Source organism: Mustela nivalis (genome assembly GCF_964662115.1).
Source record: "Mustela nivalis genome assembly, chromosome: 12".
Taxonomy (NCBI): Eukaryota; Metazoa; Chordata; class Mammalia; order Carnivora; family Mustelidae; genus Mustela; species Mustela nivalis.
In genome coordinates, this window is record NC_139031.1 from 78,100,281 (window position 1) to 78,124,301 (window position 24,021).

General features: G+C 35.6%; 1 protein-coding gene across 8 annotated transcripts in view; it reads left to right on the forward strand.

Annotated features, from left to right (window-relative positions):
- The window catches only part of CACNA2D1 (calcium voltage-gated channel auxiliary subunit alpha2delta 1), a 509,819-nt gene that overhangs the window by 314,150 nt on the left and 171,648 nt on the right, over nucleotides 1–24,021 (forward strand). For all 8 annotated transcript variants that reach the window (XM_082692507.1, XM_082692510.1, XM_082692508.1 and 5 more), the window contains exon 6: nucleotides 16,139–16,268. In XM_082692507.1, coding sequence (XP_082548633.1) covers nucleotides 16,139–16,268 — 130 coding nt within the window. The remainder of the gene's footprint in view (nucleotides 1–16,138; nucleotides 16,269–24,021) is intronic.

Below are 24,021 nucleotides of genomic sequence, written 5' to 3' on the forward strand. Positions count from 1 at the left end.
CAAAGAAATGGCAGTTTCTCCTTGGAGGCACAACCAGTTTTTATAAACTATTCCCTTGGGGTCCTTCCCTAGAGTATCACTTCCTGGAGGGCAAGCTCCCGGGTGCTCATGGCAGGTGACTTAGGTCTTACGATAACCAGCACACTGTAATCCCTCAGTGAGTTTTTGTTTTTGTTTTTTTTCCTTCCTCGAATAAGTCAGTGAGTCAGAGTTCCAACAGCAGCTTCATGTGACACAAATACAAACTGGCGGAAGGATTCAGAGTCACAGCATTGCTCTTCCCTCTCCGCGCTCCACACGTGGTCTCATTTTTAAGGATGCCCTTTCACCGCCGCCCTCAGTTTCAGCCCAGACCCGCGTGAGTTTCTGTAATCTCAAGGATTGCAATCCAAAGACCCCGAAGAAGACATTTGCCCTTTGCACCTGCTTCCCGTTGACCAGAAACCGTAGCATCCATTCTATATCATTCTTTGCCTTCAGGTTACAAATACGACAGAAGCAGGAACAAATGCTTGGAAAGAAATCTGTACCATTTTACTGTTTCCTCATCCAGAGACAAGAAAGGTCTTTCCTCATTTAATACTAATCGAATAGAAACCCGTTAGTGGAGGAATACGTGAAAAGATCTGTAACAGTACAGTAGAAGTACTGAAGTATTAAAGACCCGGGTTAAAGACATTTTTCTTTTGAGGGATTATTTCACGTACGTCACTGAAAGCAACACTAAATGTATGCTTAGTGTCTCCAAAGAAAGACCCAGTGATCTGTGTGACAAGTAGACTGCAGTAAAATCATCAGAATCAATACTGCTAAAATAACAATTCCATTGGAAGAACTAACAAATTTGCCAGTGCCTGATTACCTACCCATCAGTGATGCAAAGAAGAGACAGGATGTCAAAAAGGTTAAAAAAAAGTTATGGGAGGAAAGAGAACATATGGAGGAGAACAATATGCAGTGAGGTAAACCGCAGATCAGGTGTTCTCAAAGAGCAAGTCAAAGCATATGAATTAGAGATAATAAAGCTTTAACGGGAGAAAGCATTCAGGCATCCAAAGAAATCCGTATATAATTGTAGATTTGAATGGCTACAGTATTTCTTTCGTTAGAGGAGAGAATATGTTGACATTAGATTGGACACTGGATTTAGGAAGATTTTTTAGCAAAGATTTTTAAAGGATTTTAGCTAAAACGCTCAGAAGACAAGAACATTTATACCAAAAACTTGCTCAAGGATAGACCAGAGGAGATTTCTGATAGGCAGCTAAAAGTTGAATTTGGCCTAGACTATGTTTATGCTTAGCTTCTGAGTGGACTTCGAAAACAGGTGGCTGACATTTGCTCAGCAAGTGTGAAGTTTCAGGTGTAGCCAAAGATTCAATTATGGATACGGTATTTCGGTGGGCTGGTGCAGTGTTAAAATCAAAAGGAGTCTGCGTGATTTGGAATGTGAGACATTGTCCAGTTTGCCATTACTCATGTTTCACTCTCAGCCTGTTGCACCTGTCTACACAACATAAAAACTAAAAATGTACAGGAGAGCATCCTTGACACACCAACCTGTAAGGGAAGGTGTGAGCGGGGGTAGGGAGTGTCAAATATGAATAGCTGGGAATGAACAAGGAGTGGCTTTCCTAATAGAAAGAAATTATACAAAGAAGGCCATAAATTTAGTGTATGTTGGATTCCAGATTAAATTTGGAATCTCCGGTTTCCTGCTATTCTTCCATGTTTATTATGCTGGTCTATCACCACTTAGGATTTGAATATACAGAATGATCTATTCAAGTGTAGTCTATTGATTTTGTTCCTTATAATGATGATACATGGCCTCACTTAAAGGTAAAACAAGCATTCAGAGGTGATCCATTATTCCTTTGGAATATAACCTTTCAGTTGGCTGCATCTGAATTAGTCAATTTTCGGGGAGCTATGGGGTTATAAGCTTTACAATGGCTGTGATACGAGACAATTCCTCAGGGGCATTTTACAATTTCTGTACTCTTATATTTATATCAGTGGTATTTATATTCACCTTATGGGTATAAAAATAAATACTCAGTGACAGCCAGATTTAGCTGAAGCAGTTGCTGAAATAAAGAGTAAAATTAATGTTCCTTTGGATTGCATAGTATGATAAAACGTTATGACTATAGTTATTTAAACAAATTCTCCAATTGAAACTTAAAGGTGCAGGTGTAACTGGGCTAAATTATTTGGTGAGCCACAGTTCCGTGGAGAATGTAATAAACACATTCTTACTGGAAACTTAAGAAAACCATTCCTGTGTCCGATGTGCTAACTAATATTAACGGAGTCTCTCCTCTAATTATATAATCATGACGTTCAACCATTTTTCTAATCAGATACGAAGTATTCTTTAAAAACCAATTCAAGGGTGCCTGGGTGGCGCAGTCAATTAAAGCCTCTGCCTTCAGCTCAGGTCATGATCTTAGGGTCCTGGGATCGAGCCCCACATCAGGCTCTCTGCTCAGCAGGGAGCCTGCCTCTCCGTCTCTCTCTGCCTGCCTCTCTGCCTACTTGTGATTTCTGTCTGTCACATAAATAAATAAAATATTAAAAAAAATAATCCAAGTACTACCTTCTTTGGAAGCCTTCCTTGGTTCTTCTAGGTAGCGAGCAAATGGTATTTCCTTCCTTGGGGTGTTCTTAAACAAGCAGTTAGACCTATCTGGTTTGATGGCCCAATGCTTTACACTATAGTATTTGTATACAGGGATAATCTATTACATGGTAGCAACTTGAGATAAGGATCTTATTCACTTTTTCTCTAGTATTAGTAATAGTTTGGAGTAATGGTTGAGATAATGCCTCTTAAATTGAGTAGGTGCTGATGTGTTTCAATCCCCACATTACTTACTTATTTATAAGGACATGTTTGCTTTTTTTTTTTTTTTTTTTTTTTTTTTTAAGATTTGTCTGTTTATTTGAGAAACAGTGAGAGAACTCAAGCGGGGCAGAAGGGCAGAGGGAGAGGAAGAGGGAGAGACAGGCTTCCTGCTGAGCAGGGAGCCTGATGTGGGGCTTGATCTGAGGACCCCAGGATCATGACATGAGCTAAAGCCAGAAGCATAACTGACTGAGCCACCCAGGTGTCCCAGGACATGTTTACTTTTTAAAGTGGTGCTCTATGTGCAGAGTAACTAGGAAATCTCTGGCAAGCATGGTAGAAATGAAAATGTTTACTTCATTTCGAGGTTGGGTGGAAACAAGTTAAGAGGGTAATGGCAAAGCTGGCCTTGTCATGGACACTGTTTCCTTGTCTGCCCCTCCCTCTCTTGGCCCCTAAAACAGTCATGAGGACTAAGAATAACATCAAAATAGACAATGTAGTTTTCCTTCTGTCCAACACTGATTCAATTTGGGGATAAGCAGAGTTAGAATATTTGTTTTTAATTGCTACAAGTGCCATAAGAATCAGGATTTTGGGTTCCAAGTCTGGGCAGATCTGCTAACCTAAATTATTAAGAATCTCTGCGATGACACATGGTATCAGGCTTATTGTATTTACTCCATCAAACTAAAGTTCTGTCTGATTCTGCACATAATTAGAATAAATAATAGTTGTTGAATTTCATTTCCAAAGAGGTGATAGCATTAAAATGGGTAATTTCCGTGTAAGTTTCTTTTTTAACTTTTTTTTTTTTTAAGATTTTATTTATTTATTTGACAGACAGAGATCACAAGTAGGCAGAGAGGCAGGGAGAGAGAGAGGGAAAAGCAGGCTCCCAGCTGAGCAGAGAGCCCGACACGGGGCTCGATCCCAGAACCCTGGGATCATGACCTGGGCCTGAGGCAGAGGCTTTAACCCACTGAGCCACCCAGGCACCCTTTTTTTTAACTTTTTACCATGAAAAAATGTCTTAAATATGTAGGAGACAGAATAATATAGTATCTCCATAATTGCTCCATCTATTAATTATTTAGATATTTTAAGATAAATTAGATATATGATGTTTCATTCCTATTAACTTCTCTGTGCAACTTGGTTTTCCCTTTAAGTGATAACAAGGCACACATGTGTGATCACTATACACATTGTTGTGTGAGGAGGTAGTAGAGTGTGATGGTTAAGAGATTGCTTTCTGGAGTGCCACTGCCTGGATTTAAATCCCAGATATGCCATTTTCTTTTTTCTTTTCTTTCATTCTTTTCTTTTTCTTTTTTTAAAGGATTTTATTTATTCATTTGAGAGAGGGAGAGGGAGCACAAGCATGGGGAGAGGGAGAGAGAGAAGAAGGCTCCCCACTGAGCTGGGAGCCCGATATGGGGCTCCATCCCAGGACCAGAGCTCATGACCCAAGCCCAAGGCAAATGCCTAATCATCTGATCCACCCAGGCAGTGATATTGGCAGTCACATAATCTCTGTGTGTTTTACTCTCGTTGTCTGTGAAATAAAGGTTATAGTAATACCTACTTCACACAGTTACTGTGAAAATTAGTGAATATATATAAAGCATGTAGAATGTTCCTTCCTTACAGTAAGCAATCCAGGAATGTTAAGGAGTATCATTTAAAAAAATAATAATTATTAATATGATTGTAATAAATTTAAGATTTCTTTGCTGTGATTTTAACCCCAAGTGGAACCTGTTTGTATGTGTGTATTTGTTAACAATAATGAAGGGGTATTAGACTGAGCTATTTTCCTTTTTATCAGTATGAATAAAATCCTTCCTTTGTGTAAAAAAGTTACGACAATGCATAACAAAATAAAAATCTGAGTAGAATCCTCAAAAGACACTTTCAAAATATGAACACAACGCAGCAATTTTTCTTTGTACCATTGTAGACTTTGTATAACCATATTTGAAAGAAAAATTTAATGTCAAAAAAAAAAGAAAAGAAAATGCTACTAATGCAACATTTTTTAATGAAATTTCACATTCAAGTTCTCCTTCAATTTGAAACTGATCGAGGTTCTTAGTTTAGGTTTTAGAGACATCTGTCCCAACAAATCTTAAATTCCCTGGAGGTTAGTGAAGCAGATTCCCCAAAAGGCTTGAGTTGTGCCAGCAAGCTGCACTATTTTCCTAATTCCCAGAGCAAGCAAAAAAAAAAAAAGCAGATCATTACAAACCCTTATTAACCTAATTCCAAGATCTATGTTTCTGACTAAAATCCAGATGAAATGAGTTCAACCCAGAATTCCCATGTCGATAAATTGAGTTGATTTATTTGCTACATTTTATTGTATTGATCATGTTAAAAATTTGACCTGTCTGCGACATTTGGCTAGTCTCCTGAATTCCCTTGCATATTTATGTTGCTATTTATTTTCTTAGCAGAATCTTATCCACATTAAAATTAATTCCAACATAATGCCCTATTTAAATGTCTTTTTAAAAGCCCAATCTTTCATGATTTTATTTTATTTTAGAGAAATAAATGCGATTCAAGAATGAGCTAGCACAGGTATGCATCGAACAGCAAACAAATCATTCTAATTATTCAAGAAACAATCAAAGTCTAGGTTTCTTTTCTAACTTTTTTTTTTAACACTCTCTTATAATATGCAACCTTTATTTTCAGACTCTATTAATGACTGACATTGATTCCTCACATAAGTGAGGACACAGAAATAGAATATTAATTGCTTCCTTATAGTAGTTGGTCTAATCAAAATTGCTTTGTGCATGAGTCTAAAATAAATGGTTTACATATTTTGGATAGTACATATTTGGATTATTAACAATTCTCAACATGTATATACTTATTCTATCCTTGGCAGTAAATGCTTTATATACAATGGACCTTTTAAAGGCTACACTAATCCATTCTGGCACATACTATTATTTTAATGATTTTCAGATAAGACAAGTACAGTTTAATGAGCTCAAGGGCTTGCCCAGTCTCAAACACATGATACTTGATCACGCAGGGAATTGAATGTCATGCCGTTGGTATGATCCACATTGAGAGTTGTGTGTCCCTATTCTGTGCCACCTGTCTATACCCTGGGCACCTGTGGGGGATAGGAGAGGGCCCTGAGATGCAGCTGTGATAAGTCAAGACTTAAGGTTAAATTTTTTTGAGAGTTTTGATATACAATTTTAATTTATCAAAGCTTTTCGTTAGTCTGTCCATATTTAATGAGTCGGCTTGTATTTTATCTAGTCGGCTTCATCATTGACAGTCATTAGTTTATGGTGATTTGCAGTGGGTAAAATCTCGGTGATTGAAAAGGTTGTTAGACTTCACATCATAAATCTGTACTGATCTGATCTATTCTCCCCAGTGATATTTACTATGGATACATTAAAACTATGCATGTTCTACTGTGTGAAATACAGTCACATTAAGATTCACTGGGGGGAAAAAAACATGAAACTAGTGAAAAGGAAGATTAGATCAGTTTCTGTTTCTTCTAGGAATTCTGCCTTTTGGTCTTGGAAGCTTTCAAGATTTTTTCAGTATTTTTTGACAGTTTTCTAATGCTTTGTGCTCTTAGGTATATACTCCTTTTGCACAGATAGTTTGAACATTGGTTCTAAGTTGGTCGGAGTAGTGGCCTATAAACTTTTCTTTTAGATTTCATATCCAGTTCTTTTCAGAGATTATTCACTCATTTGTTCATTTTTAGAGAGAGGTAGAGAGAGACAGCAGGTGGAGGGGCAGAGGAAGAGGGAGAGAGAGAGAATCCTAAACAGGCTCCATTTCCAGTGCAGAGCCTGATGCGGGGCTCGATGCCATGACCTTGAGATTATGACCTGAGCTAAAATCAAGAGTCAGATGCTTAACCGACTGAGCCACTCCAGTGCCCCCAGTTCTTTCTTTTTAGAAGTAATGTATGGTACATTTATTTAGAACTCAGTGAACATTGATTACGTTTGGCAAAGTCTTAAAAGTCGTTATGTGGGCAGTTTATACTTATCCTGTGTAAAAGTTTGTAGAGTGAACAAAGATGGGGACTGGATTGTTTTGAATGGTATCTTCAACCTTTGTTTTTGGTTTGCACATGCATTATTAGTTAAAAGTTAAATGCACCTCTTGTTATAAGAATATTTACTTACACATTCTGTATATGTGCTACTGTACTAATATGTTGACAAGTCTCAAAGAGACTTTGTTTGCTGAGACCTTACAAAGTATTGGTTTATGTGCATATGGCATTAAAAATCGTAAGTAAAGGCATAATGATGCTTAATAATGATTACTATTCATATATTTATATATTAATAATCGTATTACTGTGGGAAATATCTCAACTGGCCACATGAACATGGGGCATTATTATCAGTGGTAAATATGGATCCAAATGTATAATAGTCTTGATAATATTGACTTTTTAAACTAACCTGCCTAATCTAACTGGACCACAGTTTTTCTGTTGTAACAAGTCAGTGCTGGAAATAGAAGCATCATCTTTGTCATTACCTTTGTGTTCAGTGCGACTTCCATGACTTGAATTTCATCTTCCATCATTATTAATTTGTGGAAATGTTTTAAAATTACTGGCCCATGTTAAATAGGTTAAACCAGAGACGATAACATGTAAATTTACATTCAAGCATAGAATATTACATTGAAAGTGACTGTCTGGTGAGAAGACATCATAACCCGTCAGCGTGAGGGGTTTCCACTTTCTCCTTTTGCTACCTGGAGTGTGACGGACCATGTGAGACCAGCTCACAACAATGAGTAAAGCAGGGGAGGGGAGTGCTAATCTCAATCCATACAGTATGTATTAGCAGACGTTAATATTTTTTTCTTATTTCATTTACTTGAAATAAATGCAGATTCTGTCTTCGTCCAGCCTTCCAGCGAATTCTTTTGGAGACTTTGGACACATGGAACATTCATTTTTATTTAAGTTCTTATCAAAATGATGGCCTCGATTAACACTTTAGAAGGAAGTAACAAGGAATCAAATCTGTGAAATCGAGGAGTTAAAGTCCAACTAATGTTTTATATCAAGTTTGCCTACAGATTTTCTTGGGGTCGGGGGCAGGGAAAATCAATCCAGAATGCAAGAATGCAATCTAATGGCTTGCATTCTTCCTGGGTGGTAGGTCCTGGCATAGGTGGTTTTTCCCCCTGCATTCATCCATCCTGCAATCTTATTTTGAGGATGTTCTAAGAGTCTATCTTTTATCTTTTTTGAATGTTATCATGGTAAGCATCATCAGCAGGAAACCTCAATACACTTTACTTAAGGAATGTCTATTTTGACTTTTAAAATGTGATTTAATAAACAAGTTATTGCGGTGATTGATCTCTCTTTTTCAATTAATTTAGTCCAGTTTTCTGTGTTTTATTTCACATTCATGCTAGATTTGACTTGCTGTCCTATTTAGAAAAGAGTATACCAATTTTTTAATTGATGTATAGTTGACACAAATAGAATTATATGTATGTATGTATGTGTATACATATATGCATACATGTATATATGTCCTTAGCACCCCTTCAGTATTTATATATACATAAATGCATACATGTATGCATATATACCCACTTTGGTATTTATACTATACTAGTACCCACTTCAGTATTTATATATGCATATACGCATACATGTACATATGTCTTTAGAACCCACTTCAGTATTTTTTAACTTCTGTCTCTGTTATTGCACAGTGTTAGCTCCTTACTCTTCCGTCCCCCACCCACCCCCCGCAAAATTTGCTTATTTCAGACTGTTTCTTCTTTCTTTTTTATATGTGGTAATTAGTAATAGAAAATACATGGAGTCTTAACAATGAATCTAATCTTTAAGAACTAGAATTGTTTCTTCAATTTTCCTTTGACCACTGATGTTATAAATTTGCTTTTCATGTTCACTTTAAAGCATTCTTTTATTAATGCATTGAGTAAATGGCCTCTGAGGAATTAATGCCATAGTTTTTCAGGGTAAATCTAAGAAATTATAACTTTTTAATTACCTGAAAAACTGGGGAAATCCTCTGAATTTAAACAAAACCTCTTGTTTCTTTGTGAAACATATTATGATTAGCTAAACTAACACATTTCTGTAAGGACAATAGGCCATTTATTAAATTCATAATATAAAATTTTTATTCTTATTGGTGTTATGATTCAGTCAAACAAAATCCAAGTGTGTTATTGAAGTCTTTACTGCGTAATTTAGACTGTGTCCTCCCACTCATGTTTCCGTTTTAATACCAGTCACTCGCTGGATGCATCCCTGAGTCATAGCAACCTCAAGGTGAAAATAGCATCGCAAACCAATTAACTCGGGAGATGCAACAATGTTCTTCCTGCCACAGCACCTGGATCATCATTTAATGTTCAGCCTGGCTTCACAGCCCGACCAGAATAATGAAGTCTGGATGGCACTTAGCAACTTTCTCTCTCTATCCATTGTTAATTAATTGGGCATGGTCAGCTGGCAGCTGCTTTGATGAATCTCCATTTCTAATTGATGCAAATGACTTACCTAAAAAGGAGGCTTTGGGGGCATCTGGGTGGCTAAGTTGGTTAAATATCCGACTCTTGGTTTTGGCTCAGGTCATCACCTCAGGGTTGGGGGATCGAGCTCTGAGTCGGGGTCCATGCTCAGCAGGGAATCTGCTTGACATTCTCTTCTGTCTCTCCCTCTCCTCTGCCTTCTGGCCCTTTCCTCTCTCTCCCTCAAATATATATATATATATATATATTTTTTTTTTTTTCCCAAAAAAAAAAGGGAGAAGAAGAAGGCTTTTCTCTATAAGGTCAGAACAGGGACTCAGCCTTAACTAAAGGAGCACTGCAGAATGCTTAGATACCAAGGGTGAACTAGTGGTTACACAGGCAAACTTGCTTTTTAATCTGTGGAATTGATTCCAAATGCCGGACATTTCAAATTTAGTGACTGAGAAAGTGCATTTTAAATATAATATATACATGGTAATTATTTATATTGGATGATGAATGCCATGCCTAAAGGCGTATTATATATCCAGGATTTTATGTGAGACTGGAAATACCAGTAGAACTAAACTAAACTAAACTAAACTAAAAATCTTAAATCAGTTATGGCTACATTGTCAAAGTTACAGATCTCTGTTGTAAATAATGTCTATAAAATAGTTGTGAAAAAAGAAAAGAATGTGTTTAGAGGTGGAAATTTTATAAGGAGAATTGTACACCAGGGTATAATCTCTAGTTATAAAGAATTTGGGTCATTACACAAGAACTCGTTCATTTAACTCTGTTTTCACTTGGGCGATAGAAATGCCAATTGTGATGCTTCTGTAGGGAGTCTTAGTGAACTATTCCTTCTCAGAGTCAACTAGCTTTCTGGCAGTGTTTTGGAGCACAAAAATAATGGAGAAGCAGGGGAGTTAAACTTAGCCAGAGTATGATTGTGAACGGGGTTTTTAGGTGAGCATGTGAAGTTGGAATCGTGACAAACTAGTTAAGACACTTTGTATTGCAATTTAGGTAAAATATAATTTTAATTTTAATTTATAAACATTTTGCTCTCAGAATTGTTTTAACACGATAAAGGTAACACAACATTAAAAATAAATATTTTAGTATAAATACTAAATCTAAGAATGTTTCATTTGAGGTAAGTGTATCAAATATGCCAGAGCCTCTTATATCTGCCATAGACTTATCATTTTGATTTTCCAAATTAAATTTGCCAATATGTGCTGCTTGTAAAATTGAATGGCCTACGCATCCAACACTGACCTGTACTTTGGTCTCTGAGTGATCTAATCTATTATTTAATGACTGAGATTATATTGAGATGAATAGTATGAGAAACATACTTCTCATGTTTCACTTATGTGTTCTAATAAATGCAATCAAATCCATTTTAGAATAGACACATTCAGTTTCCAGGTACCTTTTAATGTAGGGTAGTCTGGAGAATTCAAAAGAGATATTTTTGGGGAAAAGTGTTGGTAAGAGATATGCTTATTTTTCTCCTGTGTATTCTTGTTAATAGGAAATCTTAATTCCAGGAAGGGAATTTATTTGAAATTTATAGTCAACATAGTAAACAATGTATGTTCAGAGGCTTTTCTCTGAATTCCTTTTCTCACTTTTGCTTTTGTATCTAATATTTGCTGTATTTACATTATATAATATAATGCCATAATATATCAAGATAGGCAAAGACATGACTTATGAGGGTATCATAAGTAAGTTATAATAATTTCATAAGTTTAAGGAAATAAAAGAGTTATATTAGAAAGTCTAATATTGTCATGAAATTATTTTTTATTATTATAATTTTTTTCTTTATATACTTATCAACTGTGCATTAAAACTAATCCTGACACATGATTATACAAGTTGAGAAGGACATTAATAATTTTTTAATTTTTTTGAAAACTGCATTTTTAAAAGTTATTCCTAAAACTCTTTATGTGGTAATTTAAAAGTGTAAGGATCTCCATAAAATGTATTTAAAACTTACTTTTAAGTATGAGAGATAAAAGTATAAACAACTTTTATCTTTGTAAGATAATCATACAGTACTTGATAGTGCAAAGGGCTCAAAACAAAAATTAATGTTTTTTTATTACAAATACATTTTCATTGTATATTGGAAAAAACAAGAAAACACAAACATGAAACATATAGTTATATCTCATAACTACAAAACCAACCAGAGTGCTTATACCGTTTGCTCTGTACTCATCCATTCATTTCTCTGTATATCAGTCTTTCTCTCAAAATAATAGGTCTTGGGGCACCTAGGTGGGTCAGTGGGTTATGCATCTGTCTTTAGCTCAGGTCATGATCCCAGGGTCTTGGGATCGAGCCCTGAGTCGGGTTTCCTGCCCAGTGCCCTGCTTCTCCCTCTTGCTCTGCCCCTCCCCAACTTGTGATCTTTCGCTCACTCTCTATCTCAAGTCAATAAATAAAATCTTAAAGAAAATAATAGGCCTTTTCCTCCTTCTTTTTGCTTAATGTTTCCTTTTTATGCTTAAAGTCATTTTTAAACAAACAGTTTATATATGCATTCCCAATGTAATTGCTCTTTTATATTACTTAATAACACATAAGTATGACAGTTTGCTATTGTTGAACATTTAACTTGTATCCAGGTTTAGATATTAAATGGCATTTCTATAAACATAATGTCAATAAATCCTTCTCCAGTCTGCCAACAAATATGTCTCAAGTGACTGAATGGATGAGATACTTGCAAATGTCCACATATTCCTAACCCTCATATGCACATGTACTTCATTATTTGTCTATTAATCTATCATCTGATCCTACTCTTCAGATATGTCTAGTAAATTTGGCTAGAAATAGATGTAAATGGAATTTCTGGGAAAGAGAGAAAAGTAATGTGTTCTTTTCTAAAATTATAGAAACGGGACTATAATTTTTTTCAGAACTGAAAATTATAGATTTTTTAGGTTGAGGGTTCTTAACGTAAGATAGGAGAGAATATTAGAATCAACTGAGAGATGCTTTCAAAAGACAGCCTCTTCGTTGTGATCATGTTATCATTAGTGGGGCCTCAGGTTCCCCAGCTGATTCTGATTGGGTCCATGGGCTAAAGACACCACCTGTGGCCTTACACCATTGATTTATAAGCCAGAAAAGTGAACGCCACAGAACGCCGAGTAGCTCAAGTCGGAGAGGTTATTAATGCAACAGGGCAGAACCAAATGTTTTGGCCCGCATGCTTTCCGCTCGGCTTTTCTACGGAATTTTTTAAGTATATTCTTTGCAAGAGGTATTTTGAGGGGAAAAAGGTCCCAGGTTAACATAGGCTTGAGAATGCTGGGTTAAAATCTTGAGTGAGGCCTATCTCAGAGCCTTTGATATTCCAATGTGCTTTTTGTTATTCTTTTACTGGAACAGCCTTTCCCCAATCTAAATCAATATGGCACCAGCCCCTAGAGTATCTTGAAAGATTGTTGTCTTATGAAACAAGTTTTTTTTTTTTATTAAGATTTTTATATTTTATTTTATTTTATTATTATTTTTTTAAAGATTTTATTTATTTATGTGACAGAGATCACAAATAGGCAGAGAGGCAGGCACAGAGAGAGGGGGAGGCAGGCTCCCTGCCAAGCAGAGAGCCCGTTGCGGGGCTCCATCCCAGGACCCCAGGACCATGACCTGAGCCGGAGGCAGAGGCTTTAACACACGGAGCCACCCAGGAGCCCCAAGATTTTTATATTTTAGAGAGACTGCATGCGCAAGGGAGAGCGGGCATGAGCAGGGGGAGGGTTAGAGGGAGATGGGGACTGAGAATCTCAAGCAGAGGGGGTTGGGGGCAGGGGCGCCTTGATCTAAGATCATGGCCAGAAGTGAAACCAGGAGTTGGACGCTCAAATGACTGAGCCCCTGAGATGCCACTCTCTTCTGAAAACCTCTTTTGACAAATCCTCCTCACCATACTACCATTTTCGTGCTTCTGTTCAGAAATCCTAAAACTGTTATACATGGAGCGTTAAAAAAGTAGATGTTCGTTAATATGCTAAGTAGCGATCAACCCAGATTTTTTCGTGAGTCGTCCCGAATACAAACCTGACTGATTTCAACTGCCGGTAGTTTTAAGCAGTGGACCCCCCAGTGTTCGTGAGTAGTGCATCACCTGGAGGCCTTGTTGCCCTGCAGATGGCTCAGCCTTTCCCCGGGTGTTTCTGACTGAGTTGATTTGGGGTTGGAGCCTGAGAGCCCACATTTAAAAAATTTCAGTGGATCCTGCTGCTGCTTATCCAAGGTTCGTACTTCGAGAAACCATTGTTGTAAAATGTTGAAATTTTCAGAATATTTTCAGCTGCGATAAATGGGGACATCATTCATAGTTGGTGTCCTCTTAATGAAAGTCGTTTGTTTTAATGTGCCCCTTTCCTTATTCAAGTCACTAGGGCTCAGGAACAGACAATGGAGTGTCAGTTTTTCAATGTGGTAAAATCCAGGGTTGAATCCACAGCTGAATCCTAGTTACCATTTTCATTATTTATTAAATAACCATTGCCGTCAAGGCTGATGTGTTAGGTTCAGAATTCCTTTCGCTCTCTGATTCCTATTTTCCTTATAACTCTTCTCCTTTCTTACACTCTGCAAATGCTACACACACACACACACACACACACACACACACACACACACACACACACACCCTTTCTTTTAGAAAAGAGTATGATTTATGCTTCAAATTTTAGACCTGAAACACTATTGTTTGGTTATATATTCAGTTTCTTTGTGGATAACTATTATTTATGGCTTTCATTTGAAAAAAATCCAGTGATTGGTTTTCAAGTACTTTTGTCTGTGACCAATTTTATAGTCAGCATCACGGTCTAATATGTGCACATATAAACACATATAGTCCTATCTGAAACGAGCTTCACAAAATAGCTCTTCATTTTAATATACAGAGTGTACTTTTTTAATATTTTTAAAATATGTTTTCACTTAGGGATTCCTGGGTGGTTCAGTTGGTGAAATGTCTGCTTTCAGCTAAGACAGGATCCCAGGGTTTTGGGATCGAGTCCCACTGCGGGCTCCATTCTCAGCAGGGAGCCCGCTTCCTCATCTGCCTGCTGCTTCCCCTGCTTGTGCTCTCTCTCTGACAAAGTCTTAGGTTTTGGTTTTGTTTTTTTTTTTAAATAAAGTATGTTTCACTTAAATAATTTGGTCATAACCAAGTTTAATGTTTCATTTAAAGGATAATTTGGTTTATAAGTACCTATGAAATTGATTTCATTACCTGATGGTGGGTTGGATTTTCAGCTTTGGAAGACACTGATTTTTTTTGTTTTTTGTTTTTCATTTAAGGCCATATTGTTCGTATCAATGTCGAAATATTTCCAATGTTGCAGTTTCCCTAGGAAAAAATAAACACATGAGCATACACACACATACACATGTGTGTCCTAATATCTCAGCATATTAATGTGCTACTTGGTCATTTACATGTTCAGGGCTGTATGGACAGCTGGACACAGTTTGTTGTAAGCCTGATGACTTTATGTTGTTGGCACTGTCTTCTAGCTGTCTTGGGAAATTTTCTGGTTGTCCAGTTACGTCTTTTCTCTTCTTTATCACTTGTATCGCTGTAGTGTGCTGCCAGAAGGAGTCAAATGTGATTTCTTTTTCAGTTTGGTTTTGATGAGATTACCTTTGGAATTTGAAAATAGTCTCCAACACTGAGTTGAAAATATAAACCGCAGTTAATTAAAAAAAAGGGGAGGGGCAGGTTTAAAACAGCTGTATTTGAACTGGGGAAAAAAAATTAATGTAATTAGCCAAAACAACAACAACAAAAAGGTTACAGAGCTGCATTTTGCATCAATGAATGGAATTCTCAGTTTCCTGTGAGGGAAGGCCAATAAGGTGGTTCAGTATCAACAGCCTAGTTTGAATAGGTAGAAAATGAATTCTCAACCTTAAACTTTTGTGGGCTTTTCTTGAATCATTATTGATTGGACCTGACCCCCCACCTCAGGAGACAAAATGGTTGCAGTTAGGATTTAATTGTGCTTAATTACAAAAGATCTTTTTTTGTTAGTATACTTTATTTTTAAAACAAAAATTGGTACAACTGGAAAGCCTGCAAAAATCAAGGGAACAGGATATAAAATAATCCTTCATTGCTATCTTTTTGCAGTCATGTTTACCACAAGTTGTCAAATGAAGAATTACCCTCAACCGCATTGTAAGAATTGAGTAGCATAGTGAAATTTATATTGGGGGATAATCTTAATTTGATTCTATTTAATGGAATTTGTCCTGTTCTGTAAGGTTCTTTGTAGTAAGTGCTGCATATGAAAAAGCTCTGGTCCCCTCAGGAGGATCCACAGTGACTCTAGCATTGAAGAAACGAGGAGAGAAGTTAGATTTTAATGTGAATAGTATGAAGATAATACTAATTCTGAGTCCTGAATATAATTTGTGTATCTGATATCATCATGGTACTATATATTTTTTCATTGTGGTTTCTTTTTTTATTCTGATGTATTTAACATATAACGTTGGTTTCAGATGTAAAACACAATTACTGGTATTTCTGTATATTGTAAAACAAGTACCACATTAAGTTTAGAGGTCATCATGGTCGTGTATTTTTAAATATTCTTGCAGATGGTTTTTTGAAGACCACACATTTGTCAAATGAAGACAGCAAAATGAGACTGTTACCTCAAGTTGTAATATTCTTTTTATCGTCTATCTTTTTGGATACAGCCCGAAAAAAATGAGAGTGAACCAGGCAGCCAGAGGATAAAACCTGTTTTTATTGATGATGCTAATTTTGGACGACAGATCTCCTATCAGCATGCCGCAGTCCATATTCCCACGGACATCTATGAGGGCTGTAAGTAATAAAATTTAAACAGCTGTTGGAATACCATGCGGTTGTCTGTCTTCTCTGTCTCCAAACTGGGGAAGAAAAAGGAACAAATGGGATACCGTTTTGTTTCCATGTCATTGAAGAGTCTGTGGTCAACTCTCTATAAAAGAAGAAATCTGATTTTCACAAGTAGTTTATGTTCATATAGCCTCACTATGTGAATATTTGTAGGAGAGTCTGCATCCATTGGGGATGTCCTCCTATTAATGAGCAAAAAATTCTGACTTCCCAATTGCCATCGAAACTGAAAATTAATAGATTTTTAAAAAAAAATCAAAATTACATAGCACAAGTACACACAAATACACATATACAAACTATAAAGGGAGAGAGTGATACATTTTAGACTATGCAGTTTTAAATCCCGTCTTACCCTAGGATATAGTTGAAAAATACATGCATCTCAAAACATTGTGGACTCCAGTGAAGTTGGGGAAAGATGAAAAGTCGAGAACAACTGAGCGGAAGACTTGCTTGAGAAGGCTTCCCTCAGTGAGGGGAATAAATTACTTAGGAAAATAGAGGGCAGGGAGCTTGTGTCAGTAGAGTCTCAGAGATAACCGATATATTAGTGGGCGTAGAGCCTGAGAATCTGACTAGGATAACCTATTTATAAGGAGTACCTGAGACCCCGAAAGCAGGGGCTTTGTTCAGTCATGGTCTCCCATGTTCACCCTTCTCTGACCAGTTTCTACTCTCCCTGCTTGTCTACGTAATTAGTAAGAAGGAAGGACCATTTGAGATTTTTTAAAGTGTGCTTCTTACATTCCTCTTAATTAGAGAGGCTGTAGAATGAATTGGGTATCTATAACTTCCTGGGTTCTGGAGCCAGATGGCCTGAGTTCAAAGCTAAATTTTTGCAGGGTTGTTTTTGTTTTTGTTTTTTGTTGTTGTTGTTGTTTTTTGTTTGTTTGTTTTTTTAGATTTTTATTTACTTGAGAGACCGCACAAGGGCAGGGGGCATGCAGACAGAGAAGGCAGGGACAGACTCCCTGCTGAGCAGGGAGCCTGAAGTAGGGCTAGATCCCTGGACCCCAGGATCACGACCTGAACTAAAGGTAGACGATTAAGCCACTGAACCACCCAAGTGCCCTTTTGAAATATTTTTTCCTTTCTTTTCTTTTTTAAATATTTTATTTATTTGACACAGAGAGAAAGAGAGAGAGAGAGAGAGAACGCATACACCCAGAAGCTTGGGGAGCAGCAGGCAGAGGGAGAGGGAGAAGCAAGTTCCCTGCTGAACAGGGAGTCCAATGTGAGGCTTGATCCCAGGTCTGAGCCCAAAGCAGATGTTTAATGGACTGAGCCATCCAGGCACCCCTGCAGTATTTTTTTTCTTGAGCAAATGGTATAAATTTCTGTGCAAGCATTTTCTCACCTGTAAAATGGGAATAAGATAACTAACCTAAAAGATGAGTGAGGATAAAGGAGGTTAATATACTTGTTTTCCAGCCTGGTAGTAGGTGCTATTTAAATGTTTGTTGCTCCTATTAATTATAATTCAAATTTATTTAAGCACAGGAGACTATGTATAGGGACTAAGAATATAAATTATCATTTATACTTTGGACTCACTGTGAGATTGTTTAAAAGGGAATTTGAGGAGTGCCTGGGTGGCTCAGTGGGTTAAGTCTCTGCCTTCAGCTCAGGTCATGATCTCAGGGTCTTGGGATCCAGCCCCACTTTGGGCTCTCTGCTCGGCAAGGAGCCTGCTTCCCCCTCTCTCTCTGCCTGCTGCTCTGCCTACTTGTGATCTCTCTCCCTCTGTCAAATAAATAAATACAATCTTTTTTTTTTTTTAAGGGAATTTGAAATGTATGTGTGATTCTTCTCATAACAAATTTCCTCTTGATCAAATTACTGTATTTATTCTGTTTTTAATTTTGAAAAAGTACACAATGTTTTCTTCCTATCAGTTCTTTTAAGGTTTTAAGTGTAAGACTTTTCTCTTGATAAAAAAAGAAACAAAATGATGTATATAGGTAGTTTCTGTTGTTACATGAGAATTAAACATAATTAGACTTCTTTACTGTTAATTCTAGATCCATTTAGGAATTACCTGGGATTTAGGTTCAGATTTTTTTTTTTTAAACTTTGATCATTGTGTACTTTTTTAAAAGCATTATCTTGATATTTGCCATTGCATTTTGTAATTGTTACAACTATTTAGACAATACTGAGCTATATGATGCTTTCTAATTTTTAAAAAATTTTATTGGCCTTCATTTCAGATTTTTTTATCCATTGTTTGTTGTGTATGCCAACAAAATAATCTTATTGCTTTAAGGTATTATCTTCCTGTTGAATTCACATTAGAAGAACACACTGGCTAGATATGGAAGTTTTGAGTCAAAATAATTTTTTGTCCATCTCTACGGATTTCCTGGCACGGGTTTTATTTTGGGTGGAGGGAGGGTGTGGTTCTGTATTACTATGTTGACGAAATTGAGACCAACTTCAATGTTTTCAGTTTGGTAGAAAGCTGTTCTTATTGTGCTTCTGTTTTGTTGTCTCATGTTTGGAGATTTATTTTTTCCTTACTCCTGAAAATCAGTAGCATTACCAAAAAGATACTCAAGTCATTTTTTTTTTTTGTAATAATCTATGGAACATTTTGTTAAAATAAAATATTTTCATGGAAAAATATGTAAAAAGAAATTAAAACAAGAACTACTATGACTGAAATAAATAGGGCATGAATTGAGCCCTACTTACTTAACCCCTTATGTTCTGGAGAGGAGGTCTGTCCAGTATCTGTAGTCTCGATGGATTCTCTGAGTAAGTCCATAGATTGTTTGTTGTGCTAGAAGAAAAGAAAAATAACAAGGTCAACTGTATTGAGGTTTTAATCTGCTTGCGTGTGAATGTGGAGGTTTGGGGAAGTTGGGAGGGATGTTTTGAAGAGCTTTGTCTCCATGCTGATTCTGCCCACGTTCGAAAGGGTTGAAAGAAATAGTGGGCCACAGCACTGTTCCTTGATGGACATGGATGGCCTTCACTGGTGAAACTTAGCAGCAGGGCTTGAGCCTACTTACTAATGCTTCTCTAAGGCCAGTAGCTTACTTCCTGGTCTAGATGGCACATGAGACACCATTTCAGACCAGTATGGTATACAGATTCTGTTACCTCCCTGATCCACTCAGCCCAGTTCCCTCCCTTCAGTTACACAGAATAATGAGGCTCCCTGTACTTTCTCTAGTTCACATTCCTATAGAGCAGTAAATCTATTTTCCTCTCCGTAGAAAAATTTCCTTGGGGTTCAGGCAATCTATGAGGGGTTGTCAAGAAATTCTGAAAATTTTCATTAGAATTTCCCTCTCTAAAAAGCATATACCATGATGGCAAATTTTAATATAGCACACATATTTAACATAGAAAATTAAAATCTCCAGCAGTGGTACCTCCTGAAGCTAATGACTATTTGTCATGATTAACAGGTAGGGGCCACAGTCCTATAGAGTAAATGCAGCAGCTAATTGTCCAAGTAAGATTTTTTACACTGCTTTTCAACTTGCTTTTTTCCTCAACTTAGAGATTCTTGGTAAGGTATTAGAAGGATGAAAATAGGAGAAAGATTTCTCCTCAGTAATAGATTACCCAGAAAAAATAAAGTGACTGTGCTTAGTTTCTCAATGACATATTGGAGAAATAAATGAAAAAAGAGATTTCTCATTTTTTTTCCATAGATAGTTAGTGCCTAATTTACCAGTCTAGTAAGTTACCTTGTGTGTACATTTTGTGAACAACAGGGTCAGAAGAGTCCACAATTCCACTGGTCTGGTTAGTTAAGGACACTATTTTTTCTGAATTTGTAGTTGTTTGACTCCACGCCAACCTTTTTAAATATAATATCTCCTTTATTTACTATAACATTGTTAAAGTAATTTTGAAGAAGGGGAAAACTGAAGCACTCCTCAAGGAAAAGCCATATTATTAATAAGAGATGGGGTCCAACTTCAAAAAAAGTCTAATTCCAGTCTTTATATTTTCAATCACTATAGTAAATGAAATTCTTGATTATTTTACTTTTGAGTTAATTTTAACTCTTAACGTTATTTGGGAGACAGAATTGTTCACTGGACTTAGTAAGATAATGTGTTCTACATGAGAATCTTTATTTTCTTACTCTTTTTATCCCCCTTCTTTGATTTCTTGTTTCTGTTGTTGTTGAAATCACATTCATAGTCTTCCTCTGGTATATGCTGGAAGAGACATAAAAATGGACACAAAGTGAATCGAAATATAATTTTTAAAAATAACACTGTGACACAGTATAGGTAGGTTTAGGGTGTTTTTTGTTGTTGTTGTTAGTATGTTGCAAAAGTTTTGAATTCTATAAATGTTTTTCTTTGCAGTTTAAACTGTGCACACATATGCTGAAGGTGATTTTAATAGTCTCAGAGAATAAAAAATACTTTGATTTAGAAAATGAGATAAAACATTTAAATAGGTGTTTTTAGAAGTCTGAGATATACTTGGGAACGTGCCTTAATTAAAAAAAGAAAAGACTCTGTCTTGGATTATTTATTTAGTCTCATTTATCTTAATATTGGCTTCTCCCCCTTTGTTGAAATCTCATCAGTGAGACTCTGACCTTGCCTGGCCTCTACTCTTTTAAAATTCATATTCCATGTTATGGACCGTGGGAGTAAATGACACAGGAGTAAAATCAGAAATGTCAACAAGATCTTGAAATTTAATAATTACTGGTATTCTTCATGTGGTTCGTTGGAACATATCAGATTTACAGGATTGCTCTAGGTTTCTGAATTTAATAAATGTGAAAGCTTACTTTAATTGAAGGCTTAACTGAAGGAAACAGCCTCTTCTTTTACTAAGATAGTTATGTGACTGACTTTATTCTCATAAGGAATCTCCTATTCTAATTTCTTAGAGGCAATTACTTTTTAAAGTCCCAAGAATTGCATGTGATTATCTTTGCTCATTGATATATTTACAGTTTTAGAGTAGTACATTTAATTAGAACCATATCTGAAAGTGTTCATTTTTTAGAATTTCGCTGGTTGGTACTTTTATTTTCAAAGGCTTTCAAGCCATAATTAATTTTCAGATCCAATTTATCTGTTGGACAAACATAGAAACTAGTAAAAGAAGGACTGAATATTCAGACCATTTGGTTTCAGTTACAGAACTTTATTTTTTAAATTTCTTTAGATCGAAGTATAGGAAATGTCTTCATAGAATGCTCTATAGTCATCTATCAATAGAAATTTTTATTTATAGAATAATTATAGTTCCAAAAGAAGCTTCAGTAACAAGGGAAATAATAATTCCAAATTGCATAACATTTTCAGGTACTCAATACTTTTGTCCTTACACATTGTAATGTAAGCAAGACAATTATTTCCATTTTAGAAATGGAAAAAATGAACTTTTATCAGAAGGGAGTACTCATTTTGATAAAGGGAGACAATTATCAGGAGTTGTATTGTCTTTTTTTTTTATTAATTGTATTGTCTTTTAAAGTCTCCTTTGCTTTACTAACAATACTTACGAATTGAACTTACAAATAAAATCAATTTTAATTAATAAACTGATTAGCTAATAAAATTAATATTAATGATTAAAATTAATAATTAAAATGACTAATATTGCCATTGTAATTTATCTTGATGTTGATTTATTTTGTCTTTATAGCCACAATATCTCAAATGATATCAGTAAAAAGAATAGAGTAAAAACCTACCCTGCCTTTGCTGACAATTGTATAGCTAGCTTTTCGATCTTTATAAATTTTAACAACAAATCTCTTGGAAGAGATGGACATCGTTTAATTGTAGAGTGCTAATTAATAGTTTACATTTGTTTTAAACAACTCGTTTTATTCTAATAAGGAATAATATGGGTAATAATCTCTTTTATAGTTTTAGAAAGTTAATATTTAAAAAAATTTTTTTTAATCTTTTTTTAAATTTATTTATCAGAGAGAGAGAGGGGGAGAGAGTGAGCACAGGCAGACAGAATGGCAGGCAGAGGCAGAGGCAGAGGGAGAAGCAGGCTCCCCGCTGAACAAGGAGCCCGATGTGGGACTCGATCCCAGGACGCTGGGATCATGACCTGAGCCGAAGGCAGCTGCTTAACCAACTGAACCACCCAGGCGTCCCTAGAAAGTTAATATTTTAAATGATTGGCATTCATATATACATATATATATTTGTTGAAAAAAAATTACAGATGTAAATCCAGCCTTTTGACAAGAGCACCAAATTTTATACATATATATACATATATACATATATTGACAAGAGCACCAAATTTTATACATATACATATATATGTGTATACATATACATATATACATATATATATATTGACAAGAGCACCAAATTTTATACATATACATATATATGTGTATACATATACATATATACATATATATATATATTGACAAGAGCACAAATTTTATACATATACATATATATGTATATATGTATAGATATATGTATAAAATTTGGTGCTCTTGTCAAAAGGCTGGATTTACATCTGTAATTTTTTTTCAACAAATTAGAGTACATGTGAAAAAATTTCACTAGATTGATGTTACTTTATAGTATTGCTTCACCAAATATATTTGGTAAGAAGAAACTTTACATCCTATTGGTAAAATACTCACTTTCAGTGTATAGTCTTAGTTTTTAAATTGTAGTTAACTTAGAAATAAAGTTTGTCCCATATGTCTTTTCTTTAATGAACTGAAATTAAAGAGTAAAATTGTGAGTTCTTGGATAATAAGTGATTTGAAGGAAACGCAGCCATGGGAAACAGGATTATTTGGTGTAACTTAGAATGATTAATATGAATAAGGCAGATTACTTGGGATGTAACTGGTTTGGTTATAACCGAAGTAGATTTTTTAAAGTTAACAAAAAAGAGTTATCAATTGTAGAGCTAAAGTGTTTTTTCACATAGTGTTTGGTTTCGAAATATGCATTTTCTTCTATTGACTATAATGATTATTGGTACATTTTAATTTCATTCATCTCATGAGAGTATCTTTCATTTGTAATTGGTGTATTTAAGAAATATTTTGAATTATTTATGAGATAGCTCAGAAAAAAAACCCAAAATCTCTAGACAAAAATCAAAGTTGTGCTCTGTTCTCAAAATACTGAATAATATAGATTGCTTTTATATATGCTAAGAAAAATAACACTTTTATAATATAGCAGTATTATGCATTTGGGTAAAATGTTATTAACTATCTAGTATTAGTGTAGAAATCTAAGAAAGTTCATGATAAGATAACCTGGACCTCAGGGTTTGTTTTTTTTTATGAACTGTGATATTACTGAATTACCTCCAAAGCAGGCAATGATTAAGTGAAAGTTCACTAATTTGAGATTAATTTTAGGTATGTTCAATGTGTATCATGAGGAGAAAAATTATAACATGTTCTCCTTATTTTGCCTGTAGTGGGTGGGAGTGGAACATAAAATGAGCAAATAAACAATAGAATGGGCTACATGATAGAATAAGAAATGTTCTTTTTAAAAGTAGGCAAGGCGTATAGGTACTTCCTGGGTTAGGAGTAGGGAGCAGATATTTTAAAATAAAGGGAATCCCTTGTGGATAAGGCAGCAGAGGTCTTTGTCATATATAGCCCAATGGATAATTGCTTAGACTTTGATTTTTACTGATACTGTTAGAGTTCAGTCTACTTTAACAAAATACCATAGACTGAGTGGCTTAAACAGTA